General features: G+C 35.6%; 4 protein-coding genes and 1 long non-coding RNA gene across 5 annotated transcripts; 2 read left to right on the forward strand and 3 right to left on the reverse strand.

Moving 5' to 3' along the window:
• Positions 1 to 318: 318 nt before the first annotated feature.
• LOC111498817 (auxin-induced protein 15A-like) lies at positions 319 to 753 on the reverse strand. Its single transcript, XM_023150192.1, has one exon. It carries the CDS (start codon positions 751 to 753, stop codon positions 319 to 321), a length of 435 nt encoding a protein of 144 aa, XP_023005960.1.
• A 3,224-nt stretch (positions 754 to 3,977) lies between these two features.
• LOC111498556 lies at positions 3,978 to 4,888 on the reverse strand. The gene is made up of 2 exons (XR_002720801.1): positions 4,563 to 4,888; positions 3,978 to 4,363 (listed from the first exon to the last, which is right to left on the reverse strand). It is a non-coding gene; the product is annotated as an uncharacterized LOC111498556 (long non-coding RNA).
• Positions 4,889 to 5,095: 207 nt separating this feature from the next.
• On the reverse strand, positions 5,096 to 7,190 carry LOC111498529 (40S ribosomal protein S13). The gene is made up of 5 exons (XM_023149821.1): positions 7,086 to 7,190; positions 6,913 to 6,985; positions 6,684 to 6,822; positions 6,266 to 6,452; positions 5,096 to 5,381 (listed from the first exon to the last, which is right to left on the reverse strand). The coding sequence occupies exons 1-5, from the start codon at positions 7,106 to 7,108 to the stop codon at positions 5,348 to 5,350; spliced, it is 456 nt and encodes a 151-aa protein (XP_023005589.1). The 5' UTR covers positions 7,109 to 7,190; the 3' UTR covers positions 5,096 to 5,347.
• A 1,207-nt stretch (positions 7,191 to 8,397) lies between these two features.
• On the forward strand, positions 8,398 to 9,316 carry LOC111498532 (probable calcium-binding protein CML13). The gene has a single exon (XM_023149825.1). The coding sequence runs from the start codon at positions 8,525 to 8,527 to the stop codon at positions 8,966 to 8,968; it is 444 nt and encodes a 147-aa protein (XP_023005593.1). The 5' UTR covers positions 8,398 to 8,524; the 3' UTR covers positions 8,969 to 9,316.
• Positions 9,317 to 14,944: 5,628 nt separating this feature from the next.
• Positions 14,945 to 17,691, forward strand: LOC111498356 (probable LRR receptor-like serine/threonine-protein kinase At2g23950). Its single transcript, XM_023149555.1, has 4 exons — positions 14,945 to 15,649; positions 15,741 to 16,001; positions 16,089 to 16,970; positions 17,054 to 17,691. The coding sequence occupies exons 1-4, from the start codon at positions 15,220 to 15,222 to the stop codon at positions 17,521 to 17,523; spliced, it is 2,043 nt and encodes a 680-aa protein (XP_023005323.1). The 5' UTR covers positions 14,945 to 15,219; the 3' UTR covers positions 17,524 to 17,691.
• The last annotated feature ends 1,029 nt before the right edge of the window (positions 17,692 to 18,720 follow it).

The following is an 18,720-nucleotide window of genomic DNA, read 5'->3' on the forward strand; positions in this document are numbered from 1 at the left end:
AATAAAATTTTGTAATTAGAAAAAAAAATTATACTATGTAATCTTATTTATCTCTCGTGTATGTTGCATGATAATTAAAATTTTAAATATCGAACTTTACAAAGTCACGACGCATTCTATTATATGATATATGTAATTTTGATTATCGGATGATTTGGATTAAATTTATTTTATTCCAAAATTAAGAAAATAAAAAACAAAATTTGGATAATTATAATTATTATATTTAAGGAGAAAAAAAAAAAAAGCAATAGCGGAAGCCAATTTGACCACTTCTTTTCAGTCTCTGCTAGTAACCTTTAAACTCTCCGACACACTCTACTTTCCCCAGAGCCGGTGACGGCAGCCGCCACTCCGCCGCCTGGATCGGCTGTGCTCGGCCGCAGCAATGCAATTTCTAACCTCCTCAAACTCCGACACCCCAACCGGAATCACGATCCGACCTGGGTAATCAAACCCATAAATCCTCTCGGCCGCCTGCAGCAATTTCCCAAACAGGGGATGGTTGAAGTAAATGACGGGAACAAGATGGCTCTCCGTTTGATCCTCGGGTCCGCCAACGTGCACGGAAAGATACCCTTTGGGCGGTGGAGGCGGAGGGGAGCGACGGCGTTCCAAGCGGCCGTAGCCGAGGCGGCGAGAAAAGGAAGCGGTGGCGAGGGAGAAGAGGTTGGAGAAGAGATTGGAGGATGGGGGAAGGTTGAAGATCTTGAGGAGCTTGATTTTCAATTTGAAACCTCTGGTTGTTCGCATGATTGGGGAAATGGGTTCTTTCTCAAAATTTGATGTTAATGGCTGCACAGCAAAATGGTGAGAGATTTTGTGAACAAAACAGGGGTTTTATAAGAAGAAGAAGAAGAACAAAATAGGGGATTTATTTTTCAATTATGGAATTCTTTTTTCTTGCTTTTTGGGTTTTCTTCTTTTAGTCTCTATCTTATTTACATCTTTTTAAATAATTAAATTTGTTTTTCAATTTTATTTTAAAATTTTGTGAGGAAATGTTTTAATAAATTTATTCATTTAATTTAGTTTTGTTTATATCACATTAACATGTTTTTATTAATTAATTAAATTAGTGTTAGAATTAATTTAATGAGGTCATAAATTCAAAACAGGAAAAAAAGAGAGTATAAATATAAAATATGCGACCAAAATGGGTAAATAAACATGAGAAATTAAAATTAAAATTAAAATTAAAATTAAAATTATAATGTATGATGTCAACTCAGCGGAACAGAAGTCCACGTTCTCCCCATCATGGGTTAGGCATAGATTTTGCAATGCAAACTACAAACTCAGCCACACACGTGTCCCCTCCACGTGTTTTTCTCTTCCTTGCGTTTAGGGTTTTCTAAGCCTTCTACCTTTATGTGTATTGTTTCATATTCATCCTATCTGGTTTTGAATGTTGTCTTCGCCAAATCCCTTTCTCTGATCTTGATCGGATAGTAACTCGTTTTGAATATTGTTTCTGACACATCCCCTTATTTGTTCTTGGTCGGATGGCAATGTGACAATATGTTTATCTTGAAAACGTTGTCACTCAAACAAATCTTCCATTCGAGGGAGAGGATCTTTATTCTTCACTATTGTATTATTCACCTCCGTGTAAGCAATATACAAACACATCAATCTATCATTCTTCTTCACAAATAGCACTTGTATGCACCAAGAGAATACGTCGAGACGGATGAGACAAGTACGCTTGGTAAATCCTCCAAAGTGAAAAGCATCCTAACGCCATGTCATGATGTGTTTATAAAATGATAGGTCCCACCATATAGTATCCGGTTGCATTTTCTGAGTATTTTCCAAAATACTCAAGCCATGTGCTACTTTTTTTTTCAAGTAAGGGTAAGGTACCCCTGTACAGATGGCGACATTACAATGAAGGCCATGAAACTAGAACTAAGGTAGTCTCATTTATTTCTGTTTAGTAGCCCTTAGGTTAGATCAACGGTTGTTTTGTTAATGAGAATGTTGTTTTAAAGAATTTCTTATGAAAGTTAAGTATATGGCATCTTTTATGAAACCTTTTCATAGATTTTATGCACATACTAGATATGTCATGCACGTAGTGACGTTTTTATTTTATTGAGAAAATAGGGCCATTATAGCGTACCTCATGGCTCCTACACGTGTCATAATTATAATTGTGATGTTATGCTATGCTATGTTGTGCTACATCATGATTATAACTATGTTATTATTAGATTTTGTTTGTTGTAGAATCACATTTATGATATTGATAATCTATGATGCACAAACCTCCATCACCACATCGTGTAAGCTATGCTAAGTACAAAAGATTTGGCAGAAATAATGTATGCATGAGTTATAGGCTCGTTATATTGTTAATGAATGTCAAGGAGTATGTATCTGAGCCCACCTAAGGAAGTACTACACATCCAACTATGCTCGGACTTGAAAGCAGCCTAAGGCCATGCCATGGTGTTTTTATAAAAGGATAGGTCTCTCTATATTGCATGTGTTTGCATTTTTCAACCCCAACAGTGAGATTACTTATGAAGTATTTCTTAAAATACTCAAGTCACGTATTACTCAGATAAAGATAATGCACCTTTGATATGTGGAAATCACTATAAGGGGAGTAAGATTCGAATTACCTTGTTGATCGAATATTTCAAGACAAGAACATTGTTTGAGATTCGAATCACTCCACAAGTAAGATCGATCATGTCTAGCATGAATGATTCTTGTTGATCAAATATCTCAAGACAAGGACACTTGATTGAGATTCGAATCACTCCATAAGCAAGATTGATCATGTCAAACTTGAATGATTCTACTTGCAACCTAAACTACATAGAATTGCAAAGAAACTTAGCCACGGCTAAAGAAAAGCACAAATGCTTTTTTTACTATATTTTCTAAGTCTACTTACAAATACAACATACATGGCTTTATATAAGCTCAAAATGAAACTATTAAAGGCAAAGAGCGGTAACATTCATATTAATGACCATAATTAACCATAATGTAATTGTAACCTAAATTAAATAAAAAGTCTTAAAATACATTAATGAAATAAAATAACTCTAAATTACTCTAAATGGTAATCCATCCAAAATTTATAACATGAAACATCATTCTTCTTCAATGTGGCATGAATTGAAATTTCTTTTGATAATTTCAACAATATTTTCTTCACATCTTCATTGAACTATATTGTATGATTGATGTCTCTTAGTTCATATCAACATTTGTATGGATGACGACATCATGATGAAGGTCATGGAACTAGAATTAGGATAGTAACATTCATGTCTATTTGGTAGTCCGGTTTTATTTTATTTAAATTCATGCTATTTATGTTTTGCCTTCTTATTTCATAACAATGTTGTTTTAAAGAATATATTATTCACGTTACTTTTAATAAATATTTTTTTATGTACATATTAGTCATGTCATGCATGTAGTGACGACCTTGTTTTTAATAGAAAACCGATGAAATAAAGGTCGAAAAGAAATTAAAAACGTCATCCAAGGTAATAAAAGGATGGTAAAGAAAATCCAACTCTTTTTAATGATATTAAAAAAAAGAAAGCAGGCTAGAATTAACCAAAATTAGAAGAAGTTAATAACGTGGTAACAAAAGAAATACCAAACCTTCAATAAATTACAAACCACTCACTTTATACTTTCTACTTCATTTGTTGGAAGAAAGCAACCCAAAATTTTAAAAACCTAGGGTTGGTAAATTCCAAAAACATAAATTATAAAAAAAAAAAAAAAAAAAAATCTCTATCATATTGGACTTTTTTTTTCCCCTTAATTGATAAATATATATTATAATTCACCAAAAATTGATGTAATGGTCTAAATTCACGATATTATTTGAAGTTCCCACACCCTTATAAGTAATTCTTTATCCCTAGATTCTTTGTGCGGGGATAAAATAACTGGAGTTAAGAACGTTAGTTGTAGCAAACAATCAAAGTACTTTAAAATCATCCGAGTTAGATTTTAAAATTTATTTAACCCTAATAATCGGATATAAAGGCAAAACCCAACTTAACAGAGACATAACTATAGGTTATCAATACTACGACCATGTAACAACTTGAGTAAAGAAAAAAGTCGACAACCCTAAAGTTGCTGGCTACAAACATCGAGCAAGCTCGGCTCCTCTCGCAACCTCTAGCTGCATGTCACCTGACTGAATTAGTCTCTAACTTCATCATCAACGTCCACAAAAGCATCAACAGCTCATCTTGCTGTTCACAATTGTGTCCAGCTCATGGTTGAGACTCCAGCTTTATGTCCAATTCCACGAAAAGGATTACATTATGCTAACCATTCATGTCTCAGGTCATCTTCCTCGACATTTCAGCTTTGTCTATGAGCATTCGATTATCCGTTATTCATTGTATACCATTATATAGTCAACTAGTTTTTTTCAGAATCATAATTCAATTAGTTAAAATATATCCATTAATTTTTTTTTTTTTTTGGAATAAATATTATATATATAATGTTTAAGCCGAATGGTAGAAAATAGCACAAAGGTAGTTGTTAATTAACTTATAGCCACTAACCAAACTGGCCAAGGAGGATTGCTTCTTCTGGAGAAGAGATGTTATGGAGACTTGAAAGCCTCCTCCATGACAGCCTACACAGTTATAAAACAAAGGCACACACCCTGCATCGGGCACGAGCCTGCCACAAAGCGAGGTGCAGTATCGTTATAACTAAGAAACCACCAAACCACAAAGAAACAGATGTTTAAGAAGTTTAACTGCTTAATCTTGTATATCACATCTACAGTTATGAGCCATCTAATTATATCATGGATCACAAATATTAATATATGAAATATACGCTAGAAACCACAAACCTCCACAATGGTATGATATTATCCATTTTGAATATAAGCTCTCAAGGTTTTGCTTTTGGTTCTCCAAAAGACCTCATACCAATGGAGATGTAATCCTTACTTATAAATTCATGATTATCCCCTTAATTAGTCAATGTGGGACTCCCTCCCAACCATCCTCAACAATAGACACCATATGAACTCCCAATAGGCTTGAAACTTTCAGTATGCCAAGTAAAGTAGCGTACTTGCTCATGGGAAACGTGGATCAAAATTATTCAGAAACTGAATTTCCATCCTCGAGTTCAGAAAAATATCAATTACATAACTAAAATAAGAAAAACTACAAAATCATTACGAGAAACACTAAAATTGAGCATTATGTTTCTGTGATAAACTTGGAACAATTCCAGGTCTAATCTAGAACAACCACATAATGGAAGTACCTTATAACGAATGGAGTAGCTGAAAACATCTAATTACCGATTCGTGCGGCAGTGGACAGAATTAGGCGACAAGTGTGCTAGCAGTAGTTGACTCGCTGAAACAAGGAGAAAAAAAACCAGTTAATCAATCAATGGGGAGGAAGGATGATAGTAGTTAATATATAAGAACTAAGTTTCAAATAGCAAAGCAAGAGAAAGGTTTCATTATCCTTCAACATCCAACCATAACTGGAAGTTGATTATAATGTGTTATTATCCCAGAATCCCTTTTAGGTGAAGAGAATAGTGCGACCCACAAAGCAAAACGAACGATACTTTGCATAAGGAGAGGAAATTTAACTCCATTTTTTGCATAAGGAGAGTAAATTTAACTCCATTTTAACGATTAGTAATTAGAGTGCTTAATATTGAGGATGGTTGGGAGAGGAGTCCCCCATCGACTAATTAAGGGGTTGATCATAGGTTTATAAGTAAGGAGTATATCTCCATTGGTATGGGGCCTTTTGGAGAAACCAAAAGCAAAATCATGAGAGCTTATGCTCAAAGTGGACAATATCATACTATTGTGGAGGTCCGTGATTCCTAACATGATATTAAAGCTAGGCGAGATTCACCACAATCTATGAAGATGGAAAGTTCAGCTCTCATGGTTTTGCCTTTTGGTTTCCCAAAAGGCCAACCAAATGACCTCATATCAATAAAGATGTGTTCCTTACTTATAACCTCATGATCAACCCCTTAATTAGCCGATTTGGGACTCCTCTCCCAACAATCCTCAATAATCCTCCCCTCGAACAAAGTACATCATAGAGCCTCCCCTAAAGCCTATGGAGCCCTCGAACAGCGATGTGAGACTCCTCTCCCAACAATTCTCAAATACTTAAAACACCAATCCATATTTAATTAAGTTCTAATACAGATGAAAAAATAAAAATAAAAACAAAATAAACTACAGAGATTCAGATCATTGAGCACTTACTATTTCCATACAGGTGGGAGCTTCTTGGTCTTCTTGTAGTAGCGGGCTAGCCGATGAATCCTGCTCTCGACAAGAATCAACCTGAACTTCGAGTCCTTGTCCTTCCTGTTCCTTTCCAAATGCTTTCTGATCGAGACGGCCTTCTTAATCAAATGGTAAAGATCCTCAGGAATCTCCGGAGCAAGCCCTTTTGATAACAATGCAAATCACAGCCATCAAAATACACGCTAACTTACCACTACACCAAAAGCTTAAACCAATAGACTAAGATACATTTAATCTTCTAATCTATTAAACATCAGTAGGGAGATTCAATGCCACCAAACACAAATTGGCGAATGAGCATCAGATATACTTTTAACTGTTAAGGTTAAAAAAAACATATAATTTTCAATTGAGAAACAACAGAAGCAAATACCATGAGCTTTAAGGATGCGCAAGATCTTGCTGCCAGTAACGCTCCTGACCTGAGCAATACCATGAGAATCACGAAGAATTACACCGATTTGAGACGGAGTCAAACCTTTCTTCGCAAACTTGCAGATGTTTTCCTCAACCTAATCACCACACACACAACATGGATTCAATAACTGCTCGTTTCGATCGAAGTATGCTGCAACTCAAACATTATAGATAATGGCACTTACATCTTGAGAAGAAATCTTGAGCCAACTCGGTGGAGTCCTCTTGTACGGCAATGCTGACGCCGAAATACCTTTTCTGCAACCACAAATGAGAGGAAGAATTGAGTCATTGAATCGGAGGGATTGGTAGATGAGAAATAGAATGAGAGTGAAAAGAGAGAAGAAGAGGAACTGACCCTCTGCTGTGCATACGACCCATTGTTGACGATTATGGTGAGCACGCAAAAGCTCTCTATCGTTGCCTCTCGACCAGACACGAAACCCTAGCTCTTATCAGATGGACCTTCGTTTTATAGTTTTACGGTTCTCCTAAATTATACAATTATCTCTAAATTACGTAAAAATCGTGAAATTAGTTTCAATAATAATACCTCTGAGGTTTTTAATATATGTATATATAATAGGTTAAGCTGTGAGTGGGGAGGAGAAGAAACTACTTTTATAAGTGTATGGAAACTAGTGGATACGTTTTAAAAACCTTCAGGGGAAGCTCGAAAGAAAAAATTCAAAGGGGACAATATCGGGTTGGGTTGTTACAAATGGTATTAGAACTAGACACCAGGTATTGTGCTAGTGAAGACGATGGGCCTAAAAAGGGGTGGATTATGAGATCACACACCGATTGGAGAGAATAACAAAACATCTTTATAAGGGTGGACACAGGGTGATGTGCCAACGAGGACGTTGGGCTCCAAAAAAGGGTTGATTGTGAGATCTCACATCAGTTGTAAGAGAGAACGAAACATTTTTTATAACAGCATGGAAGTCCCTCCCTAACATACGTACTTTAAACAGTCAAATATATGTTAGTGGCAAGCTTGAACTGTTACATTAGCTAACATAAATAATATGTCTATGCTCCCCTCCCCCTTCCCCTCTCAAACGGATTCTCCATGCACTAAATTAAATGGTCATTTGTAATTATATCTTATACCTTACTTATTATCAATCATCTACGGAATAATTTGTTTATAATGAAATTATAAATTAAGTACCTCTCGAGCTAGTAAATTGGGTGAGGTCCTATACTTTAAGTCCTAAAATCAGAACTCAGAATTTATACTAAGTTCTCAAAATTTAAAACGTCTGTGTTACATGAGTCACTTTCACCAATGCAAATCAAAGAACAACCACTTACATATGGTATATTATATTAATTTTCTTAATTAACAGATTTATAAGAAGAGATTAAATATTTTGTGATTAATATTATAAATTCATTGAGTTCGGTACTTTATTTACCTAATTTCACGTGAACGATTTGAATCAAATTATTTATAATAATTATAAAATTAATCGTCTGGATAAGACCGTCAATCTTATCCATATATTATAAATCATTTCTTGGACAGCTGCATATCAATTATAAAATAATAAAAATAATAATCAAGTACGAGGCTTTAATTAAAATGTTTTATTTTTATTTTTATCACAAGCGAAGTTTAATTCACTAATTTTCTTTTTTCGGTTATATTTCTATTTTCCCGTTCCATAAAAAAAAAAGCAAAAATACGTCACCTCCCACTCTCTGGCGAGCGTCGAAGGGAAAGGAAAACAGAGAGAAAAAAGAAAAATCAGAGCTCTGTGAAGATTCAAACCTAAATCGAAACCAGAGATGGGCAAAGATCTGAGCAATGATCAGAAATCCTCCATGAGAGAGGCCTTCACCCTCTTCGATACCGACGGCGATGGCCGGATCGCCCCATCGGAGCTCGGGATCCTAATGCGTTCTCTCGGCGGCAACCCCACTCAAGCCCAACTCAAAGCCATTATCGCCGAGGAGAATCTTACTTCTCCCTTTGATTTCAATCGCTTCCTTGAGATCATGTCCAAACACATGAAGCCCGAGTCCTTCGATCGCCAGCTTCGCGACGCCTTTAAGGTTCTCGACAAGGACAACACCGGCTACGTCCTGGTGTCCGAGCTCCGACACATTTTGACTAGTATAGGTGAGAAGCTGGAGCCGTCGGAGTTCGATGAGTGGATTCGAGAAGTGGAGGTTGGACCGGATGGTAAAATTCGGTATGAGGATTTCATTGCTCGAATGGTGGCCAAATGAGGAGGGAAGCTATGGAAAATTGGTTTTGTGTGCTTTACTCGACTGCTTTCTGAAGTAATTTGTGGCGATCTTTGTTGTTTCTCTTTTTTCCCTTTTCTTTCCAATTTCTGTTGATTGGTTTCAGATTACAAAACTTGCTTGGATTTTGGTGGGATGGATGCGGGTGATGTTCGCATACTTCCCCAAGTAATGCTAATATTATTTGGAAAGATTTAGGATTATATGGGATGAATGTGTGGATGGATTCGAGGTGTATTGAAAACTGTGGTTTTCTGGGTATCTTAGGATCTCTTGATTTGTATGTGTTTCATAGCTTAAATTGCTAAAAATGGTTAGCTTCTTCCGCAATTTACTGTTCCGATGGTTGATTTTTCTGCCGGCCCTTTAAGTTAGTGAGACTGAGTTAGTGCCTTCATGTTCACTATGCCATGTTTTACTTTGTAAGATCTGAAAGATTAATTAATCTTCTATTCTTTCATTTGGCATAGCCTTTTCTTTCTACATTAGCCTCCTGAGATATGCATATGTGTTATCTTCCAATCCTCCTGATATATTTTTGGTGTTCTAGGATTAATTATAGTTTATGTTTGAAATGTGTGAAGGATCTGTTGCTCAACGTAAGAGTTTCTAATGCAGTGAATTGAGTCAAAAAATGCGGCCGAGGTTGGTTCTAGCCTCCATTTTTATTCTATGTACTTTTTTTCAACTAGATTCCTCTCAATTTCAACAAGAGATCATTGATGCATGAATGGGATGCACAGATTCTTTTAAAACTTGCATCTTGTATTTGAGATTCTATACCTTCTGTTGGGTTCTGAGACGATAGAGTAAAGTCTTTAGTCGTTCGGCTGGGAGGTACAGGAAATCAGTTCCGGACCTTTAGTGTTCTTTTTTACCATATAGCTTTTTAACATTCTTTTTCTTAAGAGTTATGAGGAAACATTGTAGTTTATACCTCAGGATCATAGTTTTGCTCTCTGTTCGAATTCTGTGCATTTATTGGATTTAGAATGAATAAGCTTTTGAAGGTTCTAAGTTATCTTCGTTGGATACTGGGTTGAGGTTTGTGGTGCCGTTTAACATGGATCTGTTTGGAATGTTACATTCCGAGTATGATTACTTCATATCCCAACTAGTGAGAGTCTGCCTTTTGCCTTGAAAAAACCATGTACTTCGGAAGTTCATAGCCGAGTTTTATGAGAAAATTCATGGATCTTGTAAGCTGATCGGAGGAATAGAAAATTAAATGGAGTCTTTGCTTTAAACAATTTTGTAGGTCTTGTACTTAAGGAATTAGGAACTTATGACTAGTAGGGTTAAGACCTCTCCATAAAATGGAGGCTTTTTTGTTTATTATGTAAAGCTTTATGTAGATCTTGTAAAACGTTAACTGCACTTTATGGATACCAAGAAACAGAGCTGGTCTGTGGATCATATCGATGACTCAGGTTGATGGATATACTCCAGTCAGGTATAAAGCTTCAATTTGAGTTGAGACGACCTTTAGTTCTTATTTAGTGATCACTTTTTTACCATGGATCAAAGTTGGATATAGAGGGTGGGTTCTTGATCATTCGAGGACTTCCTCGTGCGAGTTGGGGACTTGTATCTTAACTTCTTACCGGCAATCCCATACTTCATAACAATCTTGTAATGGGCCAAGCCCACCGCTAGCAAATATTGTCCTCTTTGGGCTTTCCCTTTCGGACTTCCCTTCCAAGGTTTTTAAAACCCGTATGCTAGGAAGAGGTTTCCACACCCTTGTAGAAAATATTTCGTTCTCCTTTCCAACCGATGTGGGATCTCACAAATCTGATCAGGGATATTTGGACAGGAAACCACCCCCCCACCACATACGCGCGCACAGATTTAAATGACTTTTTTGTGGTTTCCTGAACTTGAAGATATTAATGTTGAATTCAAAGTATGAATCCACTCATTTTTCTATCTTCTCATCATTGTGTTCAGTAGTTCTACAGTGTAATATTAGTAGAGCTCTACCCTCGAATTGGAAGGTGCTTTTGTAACCTTCCATTGGGTCTGTGAAATTTCTTTCCTCAGTTGTTTAACATGCATATATTTTGATCATGGAATAAGATGAAGAAGTTGCTTGTGATTGAGTTTATTTTCATTTTGTGTGAAATTTTTCCTCATTACTTTGGGATCCTGATGGACAGCAGGTCTTCAACCCTACGCATATCTGTTGCATATTGCTTTGACCAGTTTAGCTGGTTACCTTATGTGTAGCCCTTTATATTCTTTTATATGCATCTTCTAGATAAACCATAGGCCAAAATTACATTTCATACATCCTTAGTGTTCGGTACTCCGACTTGCTGATTATGCTTCTCTTTCTCTTACAATATTGCATTTGTCGCAATAAATAAAGAACAGAGATTCGAACCTATGCCTTATAAAGTGAGACATTAGATGTCTAACAAATTGAACCATATGTTTAGGTTGGTAGCTCTTATGTTAGTTGAGATATGTAGAAGGTGCTGCTGTTTTGGCTTAAAACTCATTCATACTGTTGATGCTGCCATATTAAGGGCTAATTGTTTCTAGTTACTCTTCTAATATGAGCAGTTTTTGTGAGATCTTACGTCGGTTGGAGAGTGAAATGAAATATTCTTTATAAGAGTGTGGAAACATCTCTCTAGCAGATGCATTTTAAAACCTTGAGGAAAAACTCGAAAGATAAAGTCCAAAGAGACAATACTGGTTAACATTTGGTTTGAGCTGTTACAATTTTGATTACCCGCCAAGGGTATATAGATTTTCGACTGCACCATTATTTTGAATTGACTATGTTTGAATTGTACTGTCATTAAAGCATGCATCTGACCAAAGCTGCTGTTTGTTTTAGGGAAAAGGCATGTGAAATATGTATATCTTTCTTGAAAATAAAGGCCCTTTGGCTCTCTTAAAGAGATTTTTCTCTTTATTTTCTTTCCATATGGCTGATCATGTGCCTTCAGGAGATATAAGCAGGTTCGTTCGATTCCAGACCCATATCGGTTAAATTACTACTTTTAAGTCCTTGAAGTTTTAAGTTTGTGTTTAAAGGCATTTCGAACTTTATATATTAAAAATTTGAGTTTTTTTTTTTTTTTTTTTTAATTTCGGAACAAAAATGTTGTATTGTTTTATTATTATTTATGAAAGACAGATTTTTATAAAGAAAAATAAGTTTAATTTAATATAATAGCTTTAAATGTTTCATTAAAAAATGAATAAATAAATAAATAAATAATTGGGTAAGTCAAGCTTGAAATTTTAGGAAATTAGTCATAAATTGTAGACCCTTATTTTCCCGCAATTGGTGGTAAGGTAACCTTTGAAATTTCAACCACAAAATATCACTCGGAAAAGTGCTGGCAACAGAAGGAAGGGGTCCATGTAGCTGCTGCGCCCGCCCCCTTCTTAGTCAATGGGGCAGCAGGTTCGACATCCACTAGAAAAGAGAGAATCCACTTCAGATAACCATGCCTCTGCTAGGCGGTAGCGTGTGGAATAGCCGAGAGCGGACCTTTTTGGATATATAATCCAAGTCGAGAACCTTTTCCACGTTAACAATTCCCACTAATCCATTCCCCATTTTCTTTCATTAAGCTTCGTTTGTACGTACTCATATGCTTATTGGAATAAATTTCAAGAGATGCATCTTGTTCGTATAGATACTAATATTATTTTTTTTAAACATTTTTTAATTATCATATCTTTAAGATCACTATCATTCAGATGTGATATCGATTCATTTATGCATCATCTTTGCACTATTATTGTCTCTTGATCTTTCGATGATCATCGATAACTATTGATACCTTCATCCATCTAATAATCAAACAAAAATTAATATGATAAAGCATATTAGTGTTCATCCAAATAATTATTGTAACAAGGACATGGTGCAATATTAATTAATTAAGTAATAGTATCATCAAACTATAGAAAAGTCAATGTCATAAATGATCTCGAACATTGAACATTCCATCCAAATTCAAAATTTAAAATTTAAAATTATATATCTTTTTACTCCTTTCTCTCTCAAATCAAAGGTTGTTCAAAAATGGAAATAAAACAAAATAAAAAACAAAAAGGTAAATGTTGATAAAAGTGAGAGAATGAAAATGATGGGCCATGTTCGTGTTCGTGTTGTTTTTTTTCGTATAAATTTTTACACTGTTCGTTACTACTCACAACGCATCACTACAATTAGATTGGTTACAAACGTTAAATATTATTGATATATTTAAAATATGGGTTGTAGTCAAGTTGATCAGACCAAAAAATGTCAACCCGCAAATCGAACTGAATTTTTTCAGTTTTTCAAAAAATTCAATCTAATTTGAATCAAAAAGAATCTTATCGGATAATTTAGGTTAGTCAGGTCATATGAATACCCATAAAAAATTATTTTTATATTTAATAAATTAGTTAATTATTAAAAAAAAATTAAAATTAAAAGTTCCAAAATTGCCCCTGTTTTAAAAAGAGTTTGGCGGTAGAGTTAGTTGAAAAGTAACCTTTTTTCCTTAGCTTTGTGCTTTTTCTTTTACTTCCATTAAACGTAAACAAAGAGAATCCAACTTTATTTTCTCCTTTTAACTGATTTTTAATCATTTCATTTATTCAAATTCAAATTTTTTTCTTTTTAATATTTTAATCAAAAGGAATATCTCTTTTTGGTATTTATTTAATGTTTTCAGTTTTTAAATTTGGCATTATCTGAAGTTGAATTAGGTCTTTTCTACCGGGACATAAATCATTTAAGTTTAAATATGACATTTGAGTAAAGGAGAAGTACATGAATGAACTGAGACTACATTCACATAAGATAGATCTTGAGGATAGGATAACAAAAAAAAAAAAAAAAAAAAAAAACTAAAAGAATGTACAAATTTTTTTAATTCCTCAATCATACAAACTCTAAACTTAAGTATGTTTTGATTGAAACAATAAGAATCATAAATCAAACGATTATGCATGTGAGATCCCACATCGATTGAAAAAAAGAACGAATGGCAAGTGGTGGACTGTGAGATCCCATATCGATCGGGGAATGAATACTAGGGAGGATGACCCTGAAGGTGGTGGATTGTGAGATATTATATCGGTTGGAGAAGGAAACGAAATATTTTTTTTAAGAATGTGAAAAATCTGTCTCTAGCAAATGCGTTTTAAAATCTTTAAGGAAAAGCTTGAAAGGGAAAGTCCAAAGAAGACAATATTTACTAGCAGTGGGTTTCGGTTCTTACCGGGCATATGTATAAAAAAAAAGAAAATTGGGAGTACGTAAGAAAGCTGGAATCCAAAAGAAGGGTCCTTGGTTTAATAAATGGGACATGGAAATGTCAACACCATGTGGAAGCCCATACTATATACTAAAAATTAAATGTTAGGTCATTTTCCAATACATTTATATATATATTTTTTTTTAAATTAATTTAATTTAAATTAAATGTTAGGTTCCCCAACTTGTTGACCTAAAGACTACCCCAAGAATGTCAGCAGCCCTAGAAGACTCTACGCTGTCGTTTTATAATATTTTATTAGGATTTATTTTATTACCTTTCTTACCTTTCTATTAGTTTTTTTTTTTTTTTTTTCATTAAAAAAAGATGATTTAATTTTGGTTTAATAAACTATTAAAATTTAAAATAGATTTAAAAAGAAAAAAAGGCAGAAAAAGAAATAGGAAATTAAAGTCAATATTATTTATTACATCATAAATGACTAGCCTTGAAGTCACGACATCAAATACTTCCAAACGGGCAGTTACCCAATCAACACGAAGACAACATCTTTGACTGTTGCCACGTCACAATGTAAATGCTAAATCAACGACTAGAAATTCCCTAAAAAATCACAGCTCTCACAGCCCGTAATTTTAGCATTTCCCTTCCCTTTCAAATCTAAAACCCGAATCCTTATGTGAATGTGTCAGCAACTCCCACGACTAAAAAAACCCCAATTCTAATTTACCAAATTGCCCCTCTTTTTGAATTCCCTTTCTACATACTCTGTTTCTCTCTCACTTCTCTTCTTCTTCTTCTTCTTCTTCTTCTTCTTCCTCCAATTCGTTCTGAAAGTTCAGAGAATGAAACCCATTGAAAAATAAGAAGAAATTCGAAGTGAAAACTCAGAAAATTTGAGGGAGTTTGAGGGATATTTAAAAAAACGAAATGGGTTCTTCATAAACGACGAAACAGAGGAGTTTGAATCTCATAAAAAAAAATCTAAGAACAATCATGGGGTTTCTTAATTCCGCCATTTTTATGTTCTTCGTAGCTTCCTTTTTATTTTCTCAACTTGTTTATGGAAATTCCGAAGTGAAAGCGCTGATGCAGTTGAAGGCATCTCTAGACCCAGAAAACAGAGTATTGAAGTCATGGACGATCGACAGCGACCATTGCAGCGGTGCGTTCGACGGCGTGGCTTGCAACGAGCATCGGAAAGTAGCCAACATATCATTACAAGGACGAGGGCTCTCTGGCACAGTGTCGCCGGCGGTAGCGGAGCTGAAATGTCTTTCTGGACTGTTCTTGCATTACAACAATTTGTCTGGAGAGATTCCCAGAGAGATTTCGAGCTTAACTGAACTTGCTGATCTTTATCTCGATGTTAACAGCTTCACCGGAAACATCCCTGAAGAGATCGGAAACATGTCTAATCTGCAAGGTTTGTTTTGTTCTCTGTCCATTTGAAACCAGCTTCACCGGCGACAACCCTGAAAAGATTCGATCTTTGTTTGTTTGTTTGTTTTGTGCAGTGTTACAGATTTGTTGCAACAAATTGAGTGGAAAAATCCCACCACAGATTGGATCATTGAAGAAGCTAACAGTTCTTGCTTTACAACACAACAGATTAAGCGGCGAAATCCCTAAATCCATTGGAAGCTTAGAAATGCTTAAAAGACTTTATTTAAGCTTCAATAACTTCACCGGCACAATTCCGTTCAAAATATCAACAATTCCCCAGCTGGAAGTTCTTGACGTCAAGAACAACTCCCTCTCCGGCCACGTCCCTGCCGGTAATGTCCCTTTCTCTTCCTCTGTTTCCTCCTCTGTTTCTTCTTTTTTATGTGTTTTTTGATTCAATTCCGTGAATGAAAATGAAGGTTTGAGAAGATTAAATGAAGGGTTTCAAGGAGAAAACAATCCTGGTTTATGTGGAAATGGGTTTATAACAGTGAGAAATTGTACCGTTTTTGACAATGAAAACATCAAAGGAGAAGGGTTTCCGCCATTTTTATCAGAACCAAACGCTACCGCTCAAAGGGACATCCCGGAATCTGCTGACTTCTCCAATGCCAAATGCAATCAATTTCATTGCTCAAAAAATCCCAGAAGAGTTCCAAAAATTGTTGTTGTTTCTGCTGTTCTTATCATCTCTGTGATCTTCTTAGTGTCTGTGATCCTCTCTCTGTTTTGGTACCGTCGTCGTAAACAGAAGATCGGTAACTCATCGGCTTCGTGCGACGATCGGCTCAGCATGGATCAGGCTCGAGAGCTCTACTCGAAGAGTGCTTCGCCGTTGGTGTGTCTTGAGTATTCTCATGGATGGGATTCACTGGCTGATGGGATCAAAGGATTGGGATTGTCTCAGTATCTTAGTAAGTTTATTTTCAATATTGAAGAGGTTGAATCTGCTACTCAGTACTTCTCTGAGGCTAATTTGGTTGGTAGAAGCAGTTTTTCAATGGTTTATAAAGGAGTTTTGAAGGATGGTTCATCTGTAGCCATTACGAGTATTAGTATGACTAGTTGCAAGTCCGATGAAGCCGAGTTTCTTCGCGGATTGAACTTGTTGAGCTCTCTACGACACGAAAATCTCGTTAGTTTGCGAGGCTTCTGTTGTTCGAGGGGTCGAGGTGAGTTCTTCCTCGTATACGATTTTGCCTCGAGAGGGAGCTTGTCTCGGTATTTGGACGTCGAAGATGGTAGCAGCCATGTTCTTGATTGGTCTAAGAGAGTTTCTATAATCAATGGCATTGCAAAAGGTTTGATACTTTACTTTCATCCCCTAGACGATAATCGATACTCAAATGTTTCGTTCTAAGGTCGTTTCTTGTTTTCGTGTCAGGCATTGCATATTTACATCGCCAAGAAGTAGACAAACCGGCCATGGTACACAAAAACATATCCGTTGAGAAGATTCTCATCGATCATCAGTTCAATGCGTTGATCTCGAACACTGGCATCTCTGGACTCCTTGCTGATGACATTATCTTTTCATCACTCAAAACGAGTGCAGCCATGGGATATCTCGCACCTGAATACATTACGATCGGTCGTTTTACTGAGAAGAGTGATATATACGCATTTGGGGTCGTTATATTTCAAATTCTTTCTGGGACTCGAAAACTTTCAACGTCTCTTCTATTGGAAGCCGAAGTTTGCAAATTCGAGGATTTTATCGATAAGAATCTGAAGGGAAACTTCTGTGTAGCCGAAGCTACCAAGCTAGCCAATCTTGCACTGTCATGTACCAATGAGCTGCCCCTCAACAGGCCAACCATTGAAGAATTGATAAAGGAGCTAACCAAAACTTAGTTACCTTTATTGTGGTTCTCTCTCGGGCCGACGATGATCGAACCGAGCTCCATTGTTGGAAGCTTCAATCTTCTTCTGCAAACTGAGATGCATATTGATAAGGAAGAAGAACATGTAAATGTGGAAAATCTTTGTATAATAACATCAGTTGGCTACATCTTCCATTTAGAACTGCAATTTCTTTTTCTATAAAATTTGGACCAACTAACTCCACAACAAAAGTCTGACTTCCCCTTGAATCACATTTGTCTCATTAGTCCTACTAGGTCGAAATTCGTTTGAGAATTTGATTATGAAAGACGTACGTGTGAGAATTTCACCCAAGTTTCAAGAAATAAGAATTGGGTTTAGATTTGAATATCCAAAATATAATTCAAAATCTCGTTTGAGCTTTCACTTGGGCTTCCTTTAAATTGGAATGTTTTGTTCTTCTCTTCAATCTACGTGGGATCTTACAATCCACCTCCTTCAAAGTTCAGCATCTTGGCTGGCACACGGCTCGATGTCTACTCCCTTCGAGGCCCAGTATCCCTGCTAATACACTGCCTGATGTCTAGCTATGATACTATTTGTAACAACCCAAACTCACTGCTAACCGATATTGTCTTTTTAGGTTCTATTTCAGAGATGAGTTGTCGGAGCAAAATCCATGACGAATTTTGTATCCATGAACGAGGGATTAGGCAAACTAGAAAGTGGGTCTTTTATCAAATCATGGTATCATCAAAATCATCATATCAACATTCACTTTACTGTCTATAATATGTGTAATTAATTATTAGATGATATTACTAATTATTTACCATTAATTAATTAATTTATTTTTATTTAATTTTATTAAAATCATTTATTTGAGAATAATTAACTAATGTGATAAAATGGTTAGAAGTAAGGATAAAATAAGTATATATATGAAATTTTGATATCATTTTTTGAACGACATTTTATTTTTCAATAATTTAAACAAAATCTTAAATTAAATAGGGGTAGGATCCGGTGAGCAGACGGCTTGAATGACCTATTCAAATTTGGAAAAGCTGATCGGAACCGTCGTAACAGTGGAGATTACAGCGAAATGTGGCCGAATCTGCGAAAGACACTTAGGATTATGATTATTGGTGAAGATTATTGAGAGAAAGAAACTTAAGATTGTGATTATTGGAGAAGATTATTGAGAGGAGAAACTTGTGATTTTTC

The sequence above is a fragment of the Cucurbita maxima genome, unplaced genomic scaffold, assembly GCF_002738345.1.
Source record: "Cucurbita maxima cultivar Rimu unplaced genomic scaffold, Cmax_1.0 Cma_Scf00025, whole genome shotgun sequence".
In the NCBI taxonomy this organism is placed as follows: Eukaryota; Viridiplantae; Streptophyta; class Magnoliopsida; order Cucurbitales; family Cucurbitaceae; genus Cucurbita; species Cucurbita maxima.

Bases quoted from the DNA above. Each gene is read 5' to 3' on its own strand.
- LOC111498532 (XM_023149825.1), top strand. From the start codon at position 8,525: ATGGGCAAAGATCTGAGCAATGATCAGAAATCCTCCATGAGAGAGGCC.
- LOC111498817 (XM_023150192.1), bottom strand. From the start codon at position 753: ATGCGAACAACCAGAGGTTTCAAATTGAAAATCAAGCTCCTCAAGATC.
- LOC111498529 (XM_023149821.1), bottom strand. From the start codon at position 7,108: ATGGGTCGTATGCACAGCAGAGG. The intron at 6,986-7,085 runs GTCAGTTCCTCT...TTGTGGTTGCAG, and splicing joins GGTCGTATGCACAGCAGAGG to AAAAGGTATTTCGGCGTCAG. The intron at 6,453-6,683 runs GTATTTGCTTCT...TGTTATCAAAAG, and splicing joins GCGCATCCTTAAAGCTCATG to GGCTTGCTCCGGAGATTCCT.
- LOC111498356 (XM_023149555.1), top strand. From the start codon at position 15,220: ATGGGGTTTCTTAATTCCGCCATTTTTATGTTCTTCGTAGCTTCCTTT. The intron at 16,002-16,088 runs GTAATGTCCCTT...ATGAAAATGAAG, and splicing joins CTCCGGCCACGTCCCTGCCG to GTTTGAGAAGATTAAATGAA. The intron at 16,971-17,053 runs GTTTGATACTTT...TTTTCGTGTCAG, and splicing joins AATCAATGGCATTGCAAAAG to GCATTGCATATTTACATCGC.